This window comes from Neolamprologus multifasciatus, chromosome 22 (genome assembly GCF_963576455.1).
Source record: "Neolamprologus multifasciatus chromosome 22, fNeoMul1.2, whole genome shotgun sequence".
Lineage (NCBI taxonomy): Eukaryota > Metazoa > Chordata > Actinopteri > Cichliformes > Cichlidae > Neolamprologus > Neolamprologus multifasciatus.
In genome coordinates, this window is record NC_140459.1 from 31,855,105 (window position 1) to 31,872,424 (window position 17,320).

Here is a 17,320-nt window from a genome sequence, read left to right on the forward strand (position 1 = left end):
TTTTCTTATTCACAAAGGCTGTATGGAGACATTTTGGTTATTGCCACAGACGCTTTCTCTTACTACGGATGGAGGATGTTGCGGTTTCACAACCCATGGACTGAGAAAGGACTCAATAAGTAATATGTTCACATATTCCAGTGTTAAACACAAGTGAGTCTCAATTGAGTGAAGTGTTGGTAACTGATGCCAATATTTTTCTTCTTTCTCCCTGTTTAAATCCCATTCATATAAGGGACCCTAATTTTATCCTGCTACAAACATATTCAGCCAGTGTTATTTAAGTTTCCTGTAAACTACACATGTAAAGCGGATGTGAGAGAGGCTGTGATGAAGTCCTGGAGTTTTTAACGATGTACGTGCTCCAGTCCAGAAATTTGTATTATATGTTGGACACAGGTGGTAAAGTGCTGTCACACCCTGAATAAATTGTCCTCTGTTCTTTGGTAAGCTGACATATTTGTTACATAATCATATGGTTTATCAGAGGGGAAGTGCGAGTTTTAGAATACTGGAGCCTAAGGTTAGGTGCAATAATATTCAACTGTAATATTAGCTTTTAACTAGGTCTTGTCAGTTAGCTGGTGTTGTGTCAAAAAGTCATATCTGCCATAAACTAATTTTCGGTATTTGTCAAAAACCAGTTGATCATATTTAACCCTCCTGTTATGTTGGTTTCCAGGAACACCAATTATGCTTCTGGGTTAATTTGACCCGGGGCAAATTTACTCATCCAAAAGTGTCAGAAACACTGGCATTGATTATTTTACAATTTTCTTTTATAATTTAGATTTTTTTTCGTTTTCTGTAGTGATGCAGATGACATGTGACATCTCTTCTGTTCTGGCTCAATCTGACCCGCAACATAACAGGAGGGTTAAACTGCTATAGACAACTTTTTGGTCTATAATATGTAAAACATGTCATATGTATCCCTCATGAGTGATATTGAGTCATCTTGTGCCACAAACAACATTCCTGTCACAAGGTAGAAGCTGCAATCACTTTTTGGCAGTGATTTTTACTTCGTATTTATTCATTTGACATTAAAATTACTTTTTTAAAGAGTAATCTGGCCAAGAGGACAGCAGAAATTGCAACAAATTTAATAATAGTTCTCTAAACATATTTTAAGTGTCTCAAAAGGACTGGGTTGGTTTTAATATAGTTACAATAACACAGAGTTATAAATATACTTGAAAAAATGGGTCGTTATTAAACTTGATATATACCCTTTTGTAAATCATGTTCACTAAAGTCTATTTACCAATTTAAGTAAAGACATTGGAAATCAGTTTTTGTCAGACAATCACTTTTTGGCACAACACCGGAGGTAAAACAGGTGTGATCCTTCATATCTGGAGTGTGAAGGTGCAGACATAAATTCAGATATCTCTGGTTTAAGAGTTTAGAATTTCTCTGGTTCATTAGCTTTATTCAGATAATTCAGTAATCACTCAAGATTAGTTCACTAGTACTCCTGAATTCAAAGAAATAGTCAGGGTATTCGGCGCTGTGCTTTCCCACAGGCGAACTCAGGTGAAATGAAAGAAGTATTGGATGCCCTCCTCCTCTGGCACAATGATATCTCACAAAAGCTCCTTGGAGTAAGGAGATCAGGTTCAGAAGTGGTTCTTTCTAAGAACGTATATCTGTATTTATAAATGACATACTAAGGATGAGTAATGCTTAAATAATGAGGAAATTAAGCAGTGACCAATGACACATTTAACAATGTGTCATTTTTATCCACTATTCTATGTTTGTTTATGAGTACAAGATCCTTTTTGTCTATCAAATAACCTAAAAAAATGACTGACTGCACCTTTAAAAATACTAACTTAAATGAACCAAGATAACCCAGCAGTCCATAGGAAATAATGTGTGCACTATGTCACTAAATTTATTGTCACTGCAAATGTAAAAGTAAACATAAATGAACCACAGAGGAAATGACATGACTTTGAGGACAGATGTGATCAGGTGGAAAGTGCAGAAAGCTGACTGATGTCGATCTGTGGCTGCATTCAATGTTGGCCTGTCCTGTATTAGGCATTCAGGATTTTCTTTTATGGCCATTTAGCTCTTATGGCATGAACTTGCTCAGTGCATTATTATTGGCTTTTCTACAGTCTGATATTTGTTTAATAATTGATTGATACAGTGCATCAAATAAGTTGATAAATAAGATGTTTAAAAACTTCATCATCATATCAAACATGATCGATTTGGAGCAAGTTTATTTGGCACATGCTGACTGCATTCTAATTGTAACCAGAACAGGAGGCGAGAGCAGAGAACAAGAGTGCAGCAGTTTAGTGAAAGGAACAGGAAAGGTGAAGAAGAGGTGAGCATCCAAAAGACGAGCAAGAGGACAGTTTCAAAGGAGACATCACGGCACAATAAAAGCACAAGCTGTAAGAGCAGAGATTCATTCATATTTTTACTATTTTTTTCTTTAGGTTTTACTCCCACTGCTTACAATAAATCAAATATATAGTACAAACAAGAAAAACTCAAATTGCATTGTTGTTCAGTATAGCTCTGTGACTTCAACCTTTAGCTAACATATAATGTTTGACATTTTATATAAATGTGACTATAAAATATAGTCAATAATATTAAAAAGGTGCTGTTACTGAGTGAAACTTCCAAAGATTTCAGGTCTGGATTTAGCCCCAGTGTTTTAAGATCCTAGCAGCGCTCGTATTTATGGCCACATTTTTAAAAGAGACGAGCTTTCTGGGTGCTGACTCAGAGGGACCACTTTAGTTCATTGAAGCTTTAATGCCAGTTTAAGACAATAAACTGGACACGTTTCGAATCAAATTGATAATAACAGAGCTATGCTGGACAAGCAGCTGTGTTAGTGTGACGCCCTGCATATTTGAAGGATTGCAATAAACGTCTGTTCTTACTGAATCTGTAACATTGCCTTGATCTGCCTACATCATTTTTTAAATAGTTTATGTTGTTAAATGAGTTTTGTGTCACTGTGCACAGAGAAAAACTCACCTGATGTAGTGGTAATGCGTCATTCACCACTAGATGGAGACAACCTGGCACAGGTATTTTCTCTACACACTAAATTTCACACTGAAAAGCATTGGTGGGAATTTTTGTTTACATAGTAAGCAAAAGAAAAAATGTCTTGAGGTCTTTCCAGTGTTTTCAAAATTGTGTTTTTCAGATACACGTCAAAATTTCATACAGACAAACACACACACAAAACAACAAAATATGTCAAATTACATGCACGTCTCATTCATTTTTTGAGAATTTCACCACTTTTCGATTTCATGGAAAATAACTAGTGTTATTCATGACATGATATCATTTAAAATAACTTTGTCAGGCCAGTGAATAGCTGCCACATAAGTATAAATCTAAATCATGCAAGTGTAATATAGAAAAAAACCACAAACAGTTGTGCTGTTTGTTCATAATAAATGGGTAGGGGTGTATAGTCAGTAAAAGCCACCAAGGCTCTGCCGAGCTCCAAACCACCTCTGCCACAGACAGAAGCATCAAAAATGTGCGCTGGAAGCTTCATGGCATCATTTCTACAGCCACACAAATCTATATGTATGTGGCCAAGAACCTTAGTCCATGTAGGGTATCTTAACACAGTTTACTTGTGTCAGTTAGGTCAGCTAGTGGGATGGCAGAGAGGGCAGCCTTTACATTATTTTATTGTAGAGTGACAGGAACTGCCTATGAGCTTCTAATCAGGCAGAAATATTGACAGAAGGAAATATTTAAAAAAATATATATTTATATTTTTTTTTAAATTTCAAAGGAAATACATTGATGAAAATCAAAGAAAAGAAAATGTATGTGATGTTCCATTTTCCTGAGAACTGATTGGCTGTGATGACTCCTTCAAGTACTACATGCTACTTTGTCCTGCTAGTTAAGCCTGCTGTCTGTTCTCAGGCCTCCTCCTGTTTCACTGGCATAAATCCATCACCAGAGGGCTCCACTGACCTGCCTGTTGACATCAGAGCAAACCCCTGTGTCATGTGACCTGGCTGGAGTTGCAAAGCTGGACTCAGACCTGGCCCAGGCAAGTTCAAAGACAGTTGTGGTAGAGAGAGCAGGGAGTATAGTAGAGCACTGGAAGGATGAGGTGGAAACAGGAAACATGTAGATTCAGTGGATTTGGCATCCTCCATCTGTCTCCATGCTCTCTTTACTGGCCTTCTAAAAATCACTTCTAAAAACTTCTGTAGCTGTGCAGCTGCTTTTGTTTAAATGTTTAGGATAGCATTTAGAATTCAACTTTACTGTCATTACACATGTCTAAATACAGGGTAACAAAATACAGTTTGCATCTTATCAGTAAGTGCAATAAGAGCAAATATACAGATGTGCTACATATATACAGATGTATCGGTGTGAGGTAAACAGATCTACAGAGTGCTATGAATATATCTACAGCAGTGGAAGCGTAGCTTGAAAAGCGCTATATAAATGCAATCCATTATTATTGAGTACAGATAATGCTGATGATGATGATGCTGACAGGATTGATGCAGATGCAGAATTTCAAAGTGATTCAGAAGGAAGTAGTACAGTTTATAGAGTGCATGGTCGCTTATCTGTACCAAGCTCAAAAAAGAAAACCTACACAATAACAGAAGACGAGATCAAGCGCAGAATCCAAGCAGAGAACATGTCAGTTCATGTTTTCAGAGCTTTAATTGGGGTAGGTTTACATTTTGATTTTGATGTCACCTGAAAGAAATCCGGGTTACTCGTATCACTGAAGTGACAATGTGGAATCTGGAAATTGTGCATTTGCTGCAACATATACACAGTTACACCATGTAAACAAAAGCATTTAACTTTGTGTGTGTGTGTGTCTCTTTTGGTGTTTGCACTTTTTCTTTTTTAGGGCCGTAAAGCTAAACTGCCTGCAATGATTCTTGACAGGCCTAAGAAGGCCAAAACTAAACCAACGGTGTTTAGTGTCCTGAGTGAAGAGGAGGCTGGGGAGCTAGCCCTCGGGTTTGCCGGAAGATTGGCTTGTGATGTCACAAGAGACATGGTCTGTAAAGGCATCGACCATTCAAGTGCTGATATGACAAAGTAAGTAAGTAGAATAATATGAAAGTTGTATCTTTTTTGGTATTATTTGTCATTTGGGTTATTTGTGTAATATTGTTAATACACTTACTTTCTAATAACAGACTCTTCGCAAAATCCAACACAACCTTAAACAGGAACTGACTGATCCCTCAACCTTCAGTTTGCTGACACACACCTTTGGTCCTGCTGCACTGGATTCTTTCATTTCTTTCCTGTGTGAAAAACTGGATCTCTTAAATAATGAAACCTTTCGTGACTTTTGTTTGCTGTCCATATCATCTGTAAATCAGAATCTTGAAAATTGTTCACTGTTTTAAGTTTGTATTAAGTTAACTATTTGGCAAAAATGTTTGGTTCCTAATCCACACAGCATAATAACTGTTCTAACACATATCTTAAAAATGCTACAAAGGAAGAAAATTATCACATATGTTTTAATACGAATGTATTTGTGTCACACTCCTCGGTTTGTAGTCAATTTCCTGTTTTATTTTGTGAGTTTTGGTATGTTTACACTGTTGTCATTTTTATTTCCCTTGTGTTCGTCTTCCCTTATTAGTTTTACTTTATTGAATCAGTCTGATGTAATAACTGATAATTAGTTACTTTCCAGTGTGTATATATGCTCCTCGTTTGGGTTATTGTTTGTTTGAGTTCTGCCTGTCTTTTCTATTAAAGATTTAGACTTTTGGACTATTAGTGGGCCTCGTAGGTTTTTGATCTGTGCACTTGGTAATTGACTGGGTTTAATTTAGTGGCCTGGAAAACAGGCCCCAGGGATCTGGTCATTTTAAAGGCTGGGGTAAAGTGTAAGAGCTATTTATACCCATGTAAACTTTTATACACTGGTTTTTACCTGTATTGTTTCAGAAAGGTTTAAAAGGGTAATGTCCACAGTTTATAATTTTTGAATTCAACATATTTTATTAAAGTAATTTAGCTTGAGCACAGACAAAACTGAATCACATAATCATAAAATCAAATCACTTGCACTATACAGAAGTCTAATCTACTCTGAGCTAATGCCGGTTTCCAATACTAATGATGGTGAAGGAGAGAGATGAGGGTGTGCACGGCCTGGCCACTGGGGCACTTATCCCCGTTCTGTGTGATACAATCCAACAGGAAAGCTGTCAAACCATTGGACATTGGTCAAGTTAACATTCCTGAATACATACACACAGAGAAACTCTGAGCCCCAAGGTCAGCATTAGCACAAACATGCCACTTTACACCGAATCTCAGTGCGAGGTCAGGTATTAGTCTCATTCCATTACTATTTTCTTACTCATCATTACTGTTAAACTTATACTTAGTCATACTCTAAATTACAATTAAGGATGATTAACTATTAACAAAATCACATACCAATAACTCTGTTATTACACTTTGTATTTAATCATAAAAAGGCTGGATGTTGAAACCTTTTACTTTTATTTTGTATGAGCCAGGGGACCTCAACCGCTGATGTCCAAAAACGGACAGGTACCGTTTTATAGAGCAAAAAACTTAAGAGCGGATATTTTACAAATAATACCAACAACTACAAAAGCAGACTTTTAATAGTAATAAGTAATCCTCTATTTATAATACATAGCAATATAAAAATAGTAACATATGAAAATATTACAATTGGCACAGATGAATTTGTATCAAAAACAGCAACCAACCCAAAGTAATGAATAACACACATAAATAACACCTGCTTGAGAGAGACCAAACAACTTCTTTTCATCTGTTCCTTGGCAGAAAGTTAAGACAGCTTTTCAGCTTTAGGTTCCAATAAACAGAGGTAACGGATGCAGTCCCTTTGAAATGTCTACACAAAAGTCTACTTGTGCATATATTTAGCTTTAACTCTTCTCTTTTCTGTTTTGTATTCCAAAAGGTTTTCATTTTCTCCAGTGGTTGTCTCCCTTTCAGTAGTTATCGATTGTTCATTAATTTTCAGACTGTTGGAATGTCGATGCTGGCCGAACGTTTCCTGCTAGAATGCAATGGCCTAAAAATGGCCCGTCATCCACTCATCTTCCAGACTACACAAGACAATAGACACCCAGGCTGAGATCTTCCTCCACCTCTCCTGTATCTCCCCCTCCTGCAGAGTGAGTTCCTGAAGAGGAGACCTCCTGCAAGATGTAACAACCTCCCCCACCAGTTGATTGTTGATTGTAAATTAGCATGAGTGTGATATGAAAACCAAGCATCATGGACATAAACTTTAATGAGCTGGATTAACTGAAAAGTGAAATTTCCGATTGAATCAAGGAATATGGAGCACATCTGTACACTGACCACATAACCTCTTATTGAAGACTGCCTTTCACACAGAGGGAGAAGAGATGCACAGGAGTGAAATGAAACAAATACTTCTAGGAAATATACTTAAATAATTCAGGAACATTGACAGACAGTAACAGCCACTGTTGTGACTGAAGATGAGGACCCGACTCTGACTGTAGACTGAAGCCTTGAACCAAACACTCACAGGATGTACGGACTCAGGATTGTAGATGGTTCAGTGCAGAAATGGCAACTTATATCCCGAGCTCAAAGCTTCTGAACATACAAAACAAATGACTGTGATGCTATGACTTCAGGAGGACATAACAGTAATTACTTGGCATTAAGCTCCATACAGTGAGGCTGACTGACTGGGGCTGCAGGAGCACGAGAGAAAGGATGACAATGGATTGTAAAAGGAAAAATGTTCTTATAAACTTTATAACAATCATAATCTCTTCTGTATTTCAGGTTGAAACATAACCTTCCTGTTGTGTCTCATGTCCCACCTGTCAAAAGAGAAAAAGGTACAGTACAATCATCTCTGTCTCATGTAAAAGGAAAGCTGAAATAATTATTTTCCATCCTTAAAGAAACTGCATGTGTCGCCACATGTTGCAGGTGAGGATGACTCCCCAGCAGGTGTTTCACAGATTGTATCTGCAAATAAAGGTGAGCGTTTCCCCTTAAAGAAGCCGGCTGGTGCCACATTGAGGAAAGCAAGGCTTGAGGACACCGTTTACAAAGATAATTTTCTTGTGGTGAACGGTTGGGGGAAATTCTACCTTCCGAAGGTTGTAACCATGCAGGTTATTGGTGTGGTCGAGGGCATCTCATTCCCGTGTGAGCAGCTCGTTCTGATGACCTGTGAGGACCAACAGGTATATGCCTATGATGAAGAGGAGCTGCATCTGGTGGCTTCAAGCATGAAGCAGTTACGTGACGAGGGAATGGAGTATCCAGGCTCCACGGTTTATTACAGGGGAGAGGCCTTTAAAGACATGGTGAGAAGTTAAATTTGTTTACTGGACTTGTTCGTTAATAAAGATGATCATCTGTAAACACTGTCACTAAATTATGTTATTGTCTGTTGTGTGTAGCCCAGGGAGAATCGGGCAGACACAAGCATGAGCGATTTGGGCAAGAGGTTGGACGAAGAGTATAAGAAGCTGGTGGCAGAAAGGAAATCCAGCATCCTGGAAAATCTGAAACACAGCAGAAAGCAGAAGTTTGAAAGTTTTTAAAAGTCGTTGTGGTCAGAGTTATATTGTTGGATTGTCATTTATGCTTAGAAACATATACTCATTAATGATTAGTTATATAATCGATTGCATATTGATAGGATGTCTGATCCTTAGTAGTCTGCAAAGACTGTGTGCATTCCAGAGCACTCAAATTGTAAGGTGATTAATTGTAAATAATGTTACAAATTTTTTATGTTGTTTTCAAAGATAATGTGCCGTATTACTGTAAATTAGTGTATTTTCAGCAGATTAGCAGTGTAAAAATAAGGGCAATTTATCATTTGTCAATTTGCAGTAATTTAGCATACACATTACAATTATTTACTCTTTTTGATGCTCATTTACAGTTGAAATTTCAGTTATTTACAGTCATTTTTACATACATTTTTAAGTGTAAGTCCTTTTCCATTTGTTTTACTTAATGTGTACCACTAGGTTCTGTTTTGCTGACTTCTGCTTCTCTCCACCCCAGGGAAAAGACTAACACTACCTGGGTCTGGGTGCAGTTTCCCCCTCCAGGGGCAAGGGTACCTAGACCTGGGGCTTAGAGTATCTGTGTGTGCCTGTTTGTTTTTTTCTATATGTCAGGTTGGGTATCAGACGCCACCTCTCTGGGGACATCTCAGGCCTTCCAAGGTATGGAGGCTTATCTCCCCCCACCACTTCCCCTGCCAGTGGCAGACGCCCTCAGACATCGGTGCATTGGTGGTTCTTTGTGTCCGGGGATGGGCGTCCAGGTACACACCGGCTCACTCCTTGGTGGCTGCTTGTCGGGGCCTGGAGCCTGGGGCTCGCTCGGGCCACTTCGGGGGTGGGGTGCCCTCGGCCTCTCGGCCTGGGGCTCGGTCACTCTGGCACAGCTGGCTGCCGGAGGAGCTCACGGGCACGTCACTGCAACCCCCCCTGGCTTCTGCTCCACGGCTGCTGAGCGACCCCTCATCTGGGACTCTCCTCAGCTCTTTCTGGGACAGTGGCACGGCTGCCCCTCTGTTGGTCTTCCTTGGTCTCTTGTGTTCTGAGGGCCTCCGGATGTCTGGAGTTTTGATCTCCTCCATACCTGCTTCATGCCCTGGAGGACGGGGCTGTGCCCCCCCACCCCCCACCCTCTAGCAGATCATTACATGAAGGAACCTTTTAAAAACAAGCGCGTCCATGCACACAGGTGTACACACGGGTGCTCACACACACAAACTACACCCTTTTTGGCTCCTACCTCAAAGCACACTGTGTGCTGTCGATCTTACGTGCTGCACAATAATGTTTAACATTTAGTATTTACTGTTATATTCACATAGATCATCGCGATGATGTTGTTTATTATATTGCTCTTTTTTTGTTGTTGCTTGTTTTCTCTTTTTTCTTTCTCAGCCGATGATCCAGGTGATTGATAGATGTATTTTTTGTCGGTTTGTTTTGTTGGTTTTTGTTTTTTGCCCTTTATCACCGTTCCTCTTCCCCCGCTGTTTTTCTTTCCCTCTTTCTTTCTCCTCTTTCTTTTCCCCAGTCAAATCTGTCCTGTATTTAGCAAATGAAAATAAAATAAAATAAACAATAAAAGGTGAATCAAATAGACCATTACGGCAAGGCTGGGATGGGATCCAGCAAATCCGTTGGGCATCTTTCTTTGCCTTTAGACAATAATTCTGATGGCAAAAGAATCAAATGGGACAGGCAAAATAATAATAATAATAATTTACAATCAACAATAATTATTTGTGACGGGAGGTAAGTGACGGAAGTGACGGGTAAGGTAAGCGACCCATGTTGTAGGTGACATCAGACGCCGGAGATTTGGCGGAAAAAAAAAAGCGAATGGTAGCGTAGAGTTTAACAAAGTTTCCTTAAGCTTCAGTACTGCCAAATAAACTAACCAATTGTCATATAACTAACAACATCTGTCTTATCATCTCTAACACCCTGGAGGACAACGGGGAGAGTTTAGACGCTCTCCAAGAATACATCGACCGCTGCTTCCAAGATTTAGTAATGAAGAAGGCCCAGAGTGCATCTTCCCCGGCCAAAACCGAGACGCCGTCATCGAAGAGATGTCGCCCGGCAGACTCCCCCGGCACAACATCGCCTGCCGGCAAAGACATCGCAGATATCCTGGAGTCAATCGACAAGCGATTGTCCAGTTTCGATGCGAGGCTGTCCCTGGTGGAGATTTTACACCGGGAATTTAAATCTCTGAGAGAATCCCTGGAATTCAGCCAGCAGCAGGTGGAAACGCTTGCCGCTGAAAATGCCACGCTACGGGAGTCGGTCAAATCTCTCGCCGATAACGTGACCCAGCTAAACACTGAAAATAAAAAAATAAAAGAGTCCGTTATCGATCTACAAGCCCGTAGCATGAGAGACAATCTTGTTTTTTCTGGTATTCCAGAATCTACCGGAGAGGACGCGGAGGCAACGGTGAAAAGCTTCATTAAAATCCACCTGAAGCTGCCGGAGGACACCGTAAAGAACATCGCCTTCGATAGAGTGCATCGCTTGGGGGGCGTGAGGTCGCGGACCGGGAGACCACGTCCTATTGTGGCCAAATTTGGTCAATTCAAACAGAAGGAACAGGTGAAGAGTCGCGGCACACCGTGGTTATATTGACTGCACTCCAGATAAGAACCCGCTACACTCTTTTCTTATTCATTCACACTTTCTCCTTTAACATGGGTTGAACCTAGTAATATCAGTATGATGTCATAGCAGATATAACACCGTCACCCTCCGTCATTACTTTAATTGGAATGTTTCCGTTTCTTTTCTTTTTTTTGTTGTCGCTCACAGTTTATGTGGTTTCTTTCTTTCTCTTGTCTTTCACTGCTGTGATCACCTACTTCCCCACTCACCTACAAACAACACCTTCTATTTCTCCATATTTTCACACCACGATCACGCAAACACATGCGCTCAACGGCAGCACATTTACAACAGCCTCACAGCAAGCACAGACTTACAGGACACATACGCAAGCCACGCTTGTTCATATTATTGAATAGTCACACACATAGTCAGACTTATGGAGCCTATCACCACACTTTTTTCTCTTTCTATTTACAAACAAGTGATGTTTCCACATTTTCTCCACCCGTCTAAACGAAACACCCAGCTTACATCATTAGACATACACACACAATTATGGGCATGCTGAGGTTTGTCACATGGAATGTAAATGGGGCTGGCACCAGAGGAAAGAGGTTAAAGATATTTAACCAGCTTAAAAAACTACAGGCAGATGTTGTTTTATTACAAGAAACTCACAGACCTGTTACAGGTTTAAACGAACTTAAAACACCTGAGTTTCCTAATGTGTTTGCAGCTTGTTATAATTCTAGACAAAGAGGAGTAGCAATTTTAATACATAAAAATGTTAATTTTACAGTACTCGATACAGTTATAGATCCAGAGGGTAGATTTCTAATTATTAAACTATCAATATTGAACAAAAAAACTATGTATTGTAAGTATATATGGTCCAAATGTTGATGAACCCTCATTCTTCCACGGATTTTTTAGTGCACTCTCTGAACACCTTGATTGCACACTCATTCTTGGAGGCGACCTCAACCTTGGACTAAATGAAGAAATGGATAGGCTCAACACAACAGGAACTCAGCGCAATTGGCAATCCACAAATATAATCAAACAGTATATGAGCGACTATGGCCTTTGCGATGCATGGCGCTCCCTTCACCCCAACAGTAAGGAATATACTTTCTTCTCACATGTTCATCACTCCTACTCTCATCTGGATTATTTTTTGGTCAGCAGCTCACTGCTGAGTGACATTTCAGACACTGAGATTCACCCTATAGCTGTCAGCGATCATGCTCCTGTATCTTTAACACTAATACAAAAGAATAATACTACGCCAAGTAAAAACTGGAGATTTAACACATCACTACTTAAAGATGAAGACTTTATTAAATATTTTAAAAAGGAATGGACTTCATATTTAGACTTTAATGACACTCCCGGAACATCTGCTTCTGTTCTATGGGAAGCAGGAAAAGCTGTGATGAGAGGTAAAATAATTTCTTTCTCATCACACAAAAAGAAAGAAGAAAACAAAAATATTCAGGAATTAGAAAAAACTATCAAATCCTTAGAAGAAGCCTACGCGTTCCACCAAGATCAAGAAATAATGAACAAAATATGCAAAACAAAACTAGAATTAAATGAAATTATTAATAGAAAAACACAATTCCTTGTACAAAGACTTTGCTTGCAGAATTTTGAACACAGTAACAAATCAGGTCGATTTCTAGCAAACTAGTTAAAAATAAATAAAGAAAAAACAACTATATGTGCTACTAAAGATTTATCGGGGAACACAATATATGACCCTGGAAGAATAAACAAGATTTTTAGGGATTTCTATGAAACTTTATATTCACCACAAATAAACCCGTCTAAAAATGAAATTGATTTGTTTCTTGACAACGTAACTCTTCCAAAATTACTAGACAGTCAAGCAATGGCACTGGATTCGCCACTGACGCCAGGTGAACTCCAGGAAGCCCTGATAAGTATGCCCAATAATAAGGCTCCAGGTCCAGACGGCTTTCCTGCAGAATTCTACAAAGAATTCTGGACAATTTTGGCACCAGTATTCCATGGAATGTTGCAGGAAATCAAGAAAAATGGCAGACTACCACCAAATATGAATTCTGCTAACATTAGTCTCCTGCTAAAACCAGGAAAAGACCCTTTATTTCCCTCAAGTTATCGTCCAATATCCCTTATAAATGTAGACCTTAAAATAATCTGCAAAGCTCTCTCAAAGAGATTAGAGAAAATAACCCCCCTCTTAATTCATCCTGACCAAACTGGTTTCATAAAAGGTCGGCACTCCTCAACAAACACTCGTAGATTACTTAATTTAATAGACTACTCATACAATAAAAACATTGAAACCATAATATTATCTCTAGATGCAGAAAAAGCATTTGACAGAGTTAACTGGAAATTTTTATTTGCAACTTTACACAAATTTGGTTTTGGAAACTCTTTCATAAATTGGATAAGAATATTATACAATTCCCCAACAGCTCGTATCAGAACAAATGACCAGACATCCTCCAGCTTTTGTCTCCTGAGGGGCACCAGACAGGGATGCCCACTCTCCCCTTCACTTTTTGCAATTTTTATCGAACCTCTAGCAGCAGCACTTAGACAGGCTACAACAATTAAGGGCATAAAATGTAATAACGTAGAACATAAAATCAGTCTCTATGCGGATGATGTGTTGCTTTTTCTGCAAAACTCACAAATCAACCTCTCTGAGGTAATTACTCTAATAAACTGGTTTTCAAGAGTTTCAGATTATTCAATTAACTGGCCAAAATCTACAGTTCTTCCCATTAACTGCTCCTTCCATAATTCATCTTCTGCCCCACTACAATCTGGAAATATTAAATATTTAGGTATTAATGTTTCTCCTAAGCTTTCAGACTTAATTAAATTAAACCACATCCCACTTCTAAAGAAAGTAGAAGGCGATCTGACTAGATGGAAATCTCTACCCATATCACTCATGGGAAGGGTCGCCACTATAAAAATGATGATCTTGCCAAAAATAAATTACTTATTTTTAATGATCCCTAACAAACCATCACAAGATTGGTTCAGATCTCTGGATTCACATATTTCTAAATTCCTGCCGGTGACTGATGCCCTCAGGGGTCGGTGCATTGTTGGTTCTTGGTGTCCGGGGCTGGGCGCTCAGGTCATGTGCCAGCTCACTCCCGGTGGCTACTTGGCGGGGCCTGGCGCCTGCTGCTCGGTCAGGCCTCTTCCGGGGCGCGGGGGGCCCTCGGGCCTCCGGCCTCTGTGCCTGCGGCTCGGTTCACTCTGGCACAGCTGGCTGCCGGCGGAGCCGGCGGGCACGCCGGTGCAGCCCCCTCTAGCTTCTGCCCGGTGGCTACTGGGTGACCCCTCGTCTGGGGATCCTCAGCCCTTCCCATGAAGGTGGCACGGATGCCCCTCCGGTGGTCCTCCTTGGGCTCTTGCACTCTGGGGCCTCTGGATGTCTGGGGCCTGGATCTCCTCCATGCCTGCTTCATGCCCTGGGGGACAGGGCTATGGCTCTCTACATCCTCTAGCAGACCATTACATGGGGAAACCATTTGAATACAAGCGCGCCGATCCACACAGGTGTGCACATGGGTGTTCACTGTTCGTAGACTTAAATCACACCTTTCTTGGCTGCTACTTCAAAGCACATTGTGCGCTGTCTGTGCTGCACAACAACATTCAATATTTAGTATTTACTGCTGTTTACACTTAGCTAGATTAATGCGATGGTGTTGTGTATAGTATGTTGCTTTGTTTTGTTTTTTTTTGCTTGTTTTCTATTCTTTTTCTCTCAACAGGTGATCCCAGAGATATTTTTTCTTCCCCCCTTTTCTCACTGTCCCTCTCCCCTTCTGTTTTTCTTTTCCTTCCTCTTTCTTTCTCCCTTTCCTATCCCTCACTCATGTCTGTCCCGTCTGTAACAACTGAAAATAAAATAAATAATAAAAACAAAGGTCGATCAAATGGACCAATACGGCAATGCCATGATGATCCATTTGGCAAAATAAATCCATTGGGTATCCTTGTTGGTCTTCAGACAACAATTCTGATGGCTAAAGAACCAAATGGGACAGGCGGAAAAAAAAAAACAAACAAAAAAAACAAACAAAAAAAACAATAATTATTTGTTACTTTCTTTTGTTTTGTTTAAACATCATAAACTCCAGTTTACTTGTGCTGCAGATCAAGTACCATAAGTACACATCTCTAATCCTCACTACATAAATAAATCCACAGGTCAGAAAAATTACATGACGAATAACACCGTACTCATGACAAAACACAAAAACCTCACAGCTGGAAACATAAACAGAGCTGAAGTTTAATCTGACAAATCAGGTGTGTACAGCCTAAATATCAGAAAACTGCTTCTTACCTGTGACGCTTTACAGATGGAGCCATTCTGATTTTCTGTCACCTAAAAAATTAAATTACATCATTAAAAGCAGTGGTGGATGAATATTTGAAAACTTTATTGGTTCACTAAGACCACAGTGGAATAATATAACAAGCTTTTCTGCCTATTTATATCACTGAAAAACTTTCAGCCAATCAAATAGAGTTACTTTTCTGTTGTTTGCATCTATGTGGCTTTGCGTCTCCAATAGAAACACAATCACAATGACAACAAAGTAAAATAAATCCCAAATCAAGTCCCAAAATAATAGTTACATAGGCTGCAACAACGGAACACATATTCCCATAAAATGTCCCTCCACCCCAGATGTTGAGGAACAGGAAATAGCAAGAACTGGTTTTCCAGTAATTTCCAAGATCTATACATGATTTTTTTAAACTCATCACTGTCTGCTCAGTTTGAGAGAGGAAATCATAATAGATTATTGCTTGGTGACAGTGGGTATCCTGTAAGGATTTTTTTGTTTACACCATACTTCCACCTAATTACACCTGTGTGCACTTTGGGTCTGGTGGAGCGCATGTTTGCGGCAGAGATAAAACTGGACGCACCTGGAAGTGCCAGCAGCCGGTGCAGAAACCTGTGGCGAGGGGAAGTCGCAGGCTGACTGACGATGTGGACGCTTCTTATTATGAAGACAGAAATAACAGAGGGTGCACTAAACTAAACGCTCATGTTTTACTAGTTTTACATGGGTTTGCTTTCATATTAGAGCCAGTTTTTATTAAATCTTTTCTGCACAGTATTTTAAAAATATGCATGTATATATCATAAGTAAGTCTATATAAAATATATTTTAAAACATTTGAGTAAAATCTAAATTTAATAAATCTGAATCTTTTTCAGATGATTCAGATTTATGCGAAATCATCCTACTGGTGTTGGCCAGAGGGGCCGATGGCGCGATATGGCAGCCTCGCTTCTGTCAGTCTGCCCCAGGGCAGCTGTGGCTACAACTGTAGCTGCCTCCACCAGTGTGTGAATGTGAGAGTGAATGAATAGTGGTATTGTAAAGCGTTTTGGGTGCCTTGAAAAGCGCTATATAAAATCCAATCCATTATTATTATTATTATTAAATTAACTGTAAATTACACTGCGGTGAGCTCCATTCATATAGTTCTATCACGTGCACGCAGGGCTGGACTGGGAAAAAAAAATCGGCCCGGGCATTTTGACTAGAGACCGGCCCACCAAAAATGTGACGTCATTCAGGGGTAAAACCGCAAAGGATTCTGGGAACGTGTGGCAAGCGGTACTAGCGCATGCAGGCTTTCAATTGAACTCAGTTACACAGCGATAAAAACAAACACAAAAAATGGCAAGAAACTGTTGTATTATTAACTGCAATAGCCGGTGTTGTGCCAAAAAGTGATTGTCTGCCAAAAACTGATTTCCGGTATTTGCCAAAAACTGATTGCTCGTATTTAAATTGCTATAAGTAACTTGTTGGGCTATAATATGTGAAACATATGTCAAATGCATCCCTCATGGATGACATAAAGTCATATTGAGCTACAAACAACATTAGTGTAACAAGGTAGAAGCCGCGATCAGTCTTTGGCAGTGACTTTTATATAACCTTTATTTATGCCGTTAAAAAAAAGTCAAATTAACATTAAAAATGTCTTTTGTAAGAGGTAGTTGGACAGCAGAAATGGCTCAAATATTACAATAGTTCTGTAAAAATATTTAAAGTGGGGATAAAGGACCGGTT

The 17,320-nt window shown here is 39.5% G+C and overlaps 2 protein-coding genes across 9 annotated transcripts in view; one reads left to right on the plus strand and one right to left on the minus strand.

The window, feature by feature from the left end:
- LOC146493773 (uncharacterized) overlaps positions 1-17,320 on the minus strand; it is a 561,837-nt gene that overhangs the window by 249,675 nt on the left and 294,842 nt on the right. The gene's annotated exons all lie outside the window — the stretch shown is intronic.
- Positions 6-8,865, plus strand: LOC146493789 (uncharacterized). Of its 8 annotated transcripts, none has more exons than XM_085148920.1 (6): positions 6-153; positions 2,279-2,417; positions 3,937-4,066; positions 4,898-5,091; positions 7,846-7,901; positions 7,996-8,863. In XM_085148920.1, the coding sequence occupies exons 4-6, from the start codon at positions 4,922-4,924 to the stop codon at positions 8,388-8,390; spliced, it is 621 nt and encodes a 206-aa protein (XP_085005046.1). In that variant the 5' UTR covers positions 6-153; positions 2,279-2,417; positions 3,937-4,066; positions 4,898-4,921; the 3' UTR covers positions 8,391-8,863. The 8 variants fall into 8 exon arrangements, 6 of the variants coding, with proteins under 6 accessions (XP_085005046.1, XP_085005047.1, XP_085005048.1 ...); XM_085148921.1 differs by having other exon boundaries at positions 2,284-2,417; XM_085148919.1 differs by lacking the exon at positions 6-153 and adding an exon at positions 3,004-3,068 and having other exon boundaries at positions 909-2,417.

Bases quoted from the DNA above. Each gene is read 5' to 3' on its own strand.
- LOC146493789 (XM_085148920.1), top strand. From the start codon at position 4,922: ATGATTCTTGACAGGCCTAAGAAGGCCAAAACTAAACCAACGGTGTTT. The intron at 5,092-7,845 runs GTAAGTAAGTAG...TCTGTATTTCAG, and splicing joins TCAAGTGCTGATATGACAAA to GTTGAAACATAACCTTCCTG. The intron at 7,902-7,995 runs GTACAGTACAAT...CACATGTTGCAG, and splicing joins ACCTGTCAAAAGAGAAAAAG to GTGAGGATGACTCCCCAGCA.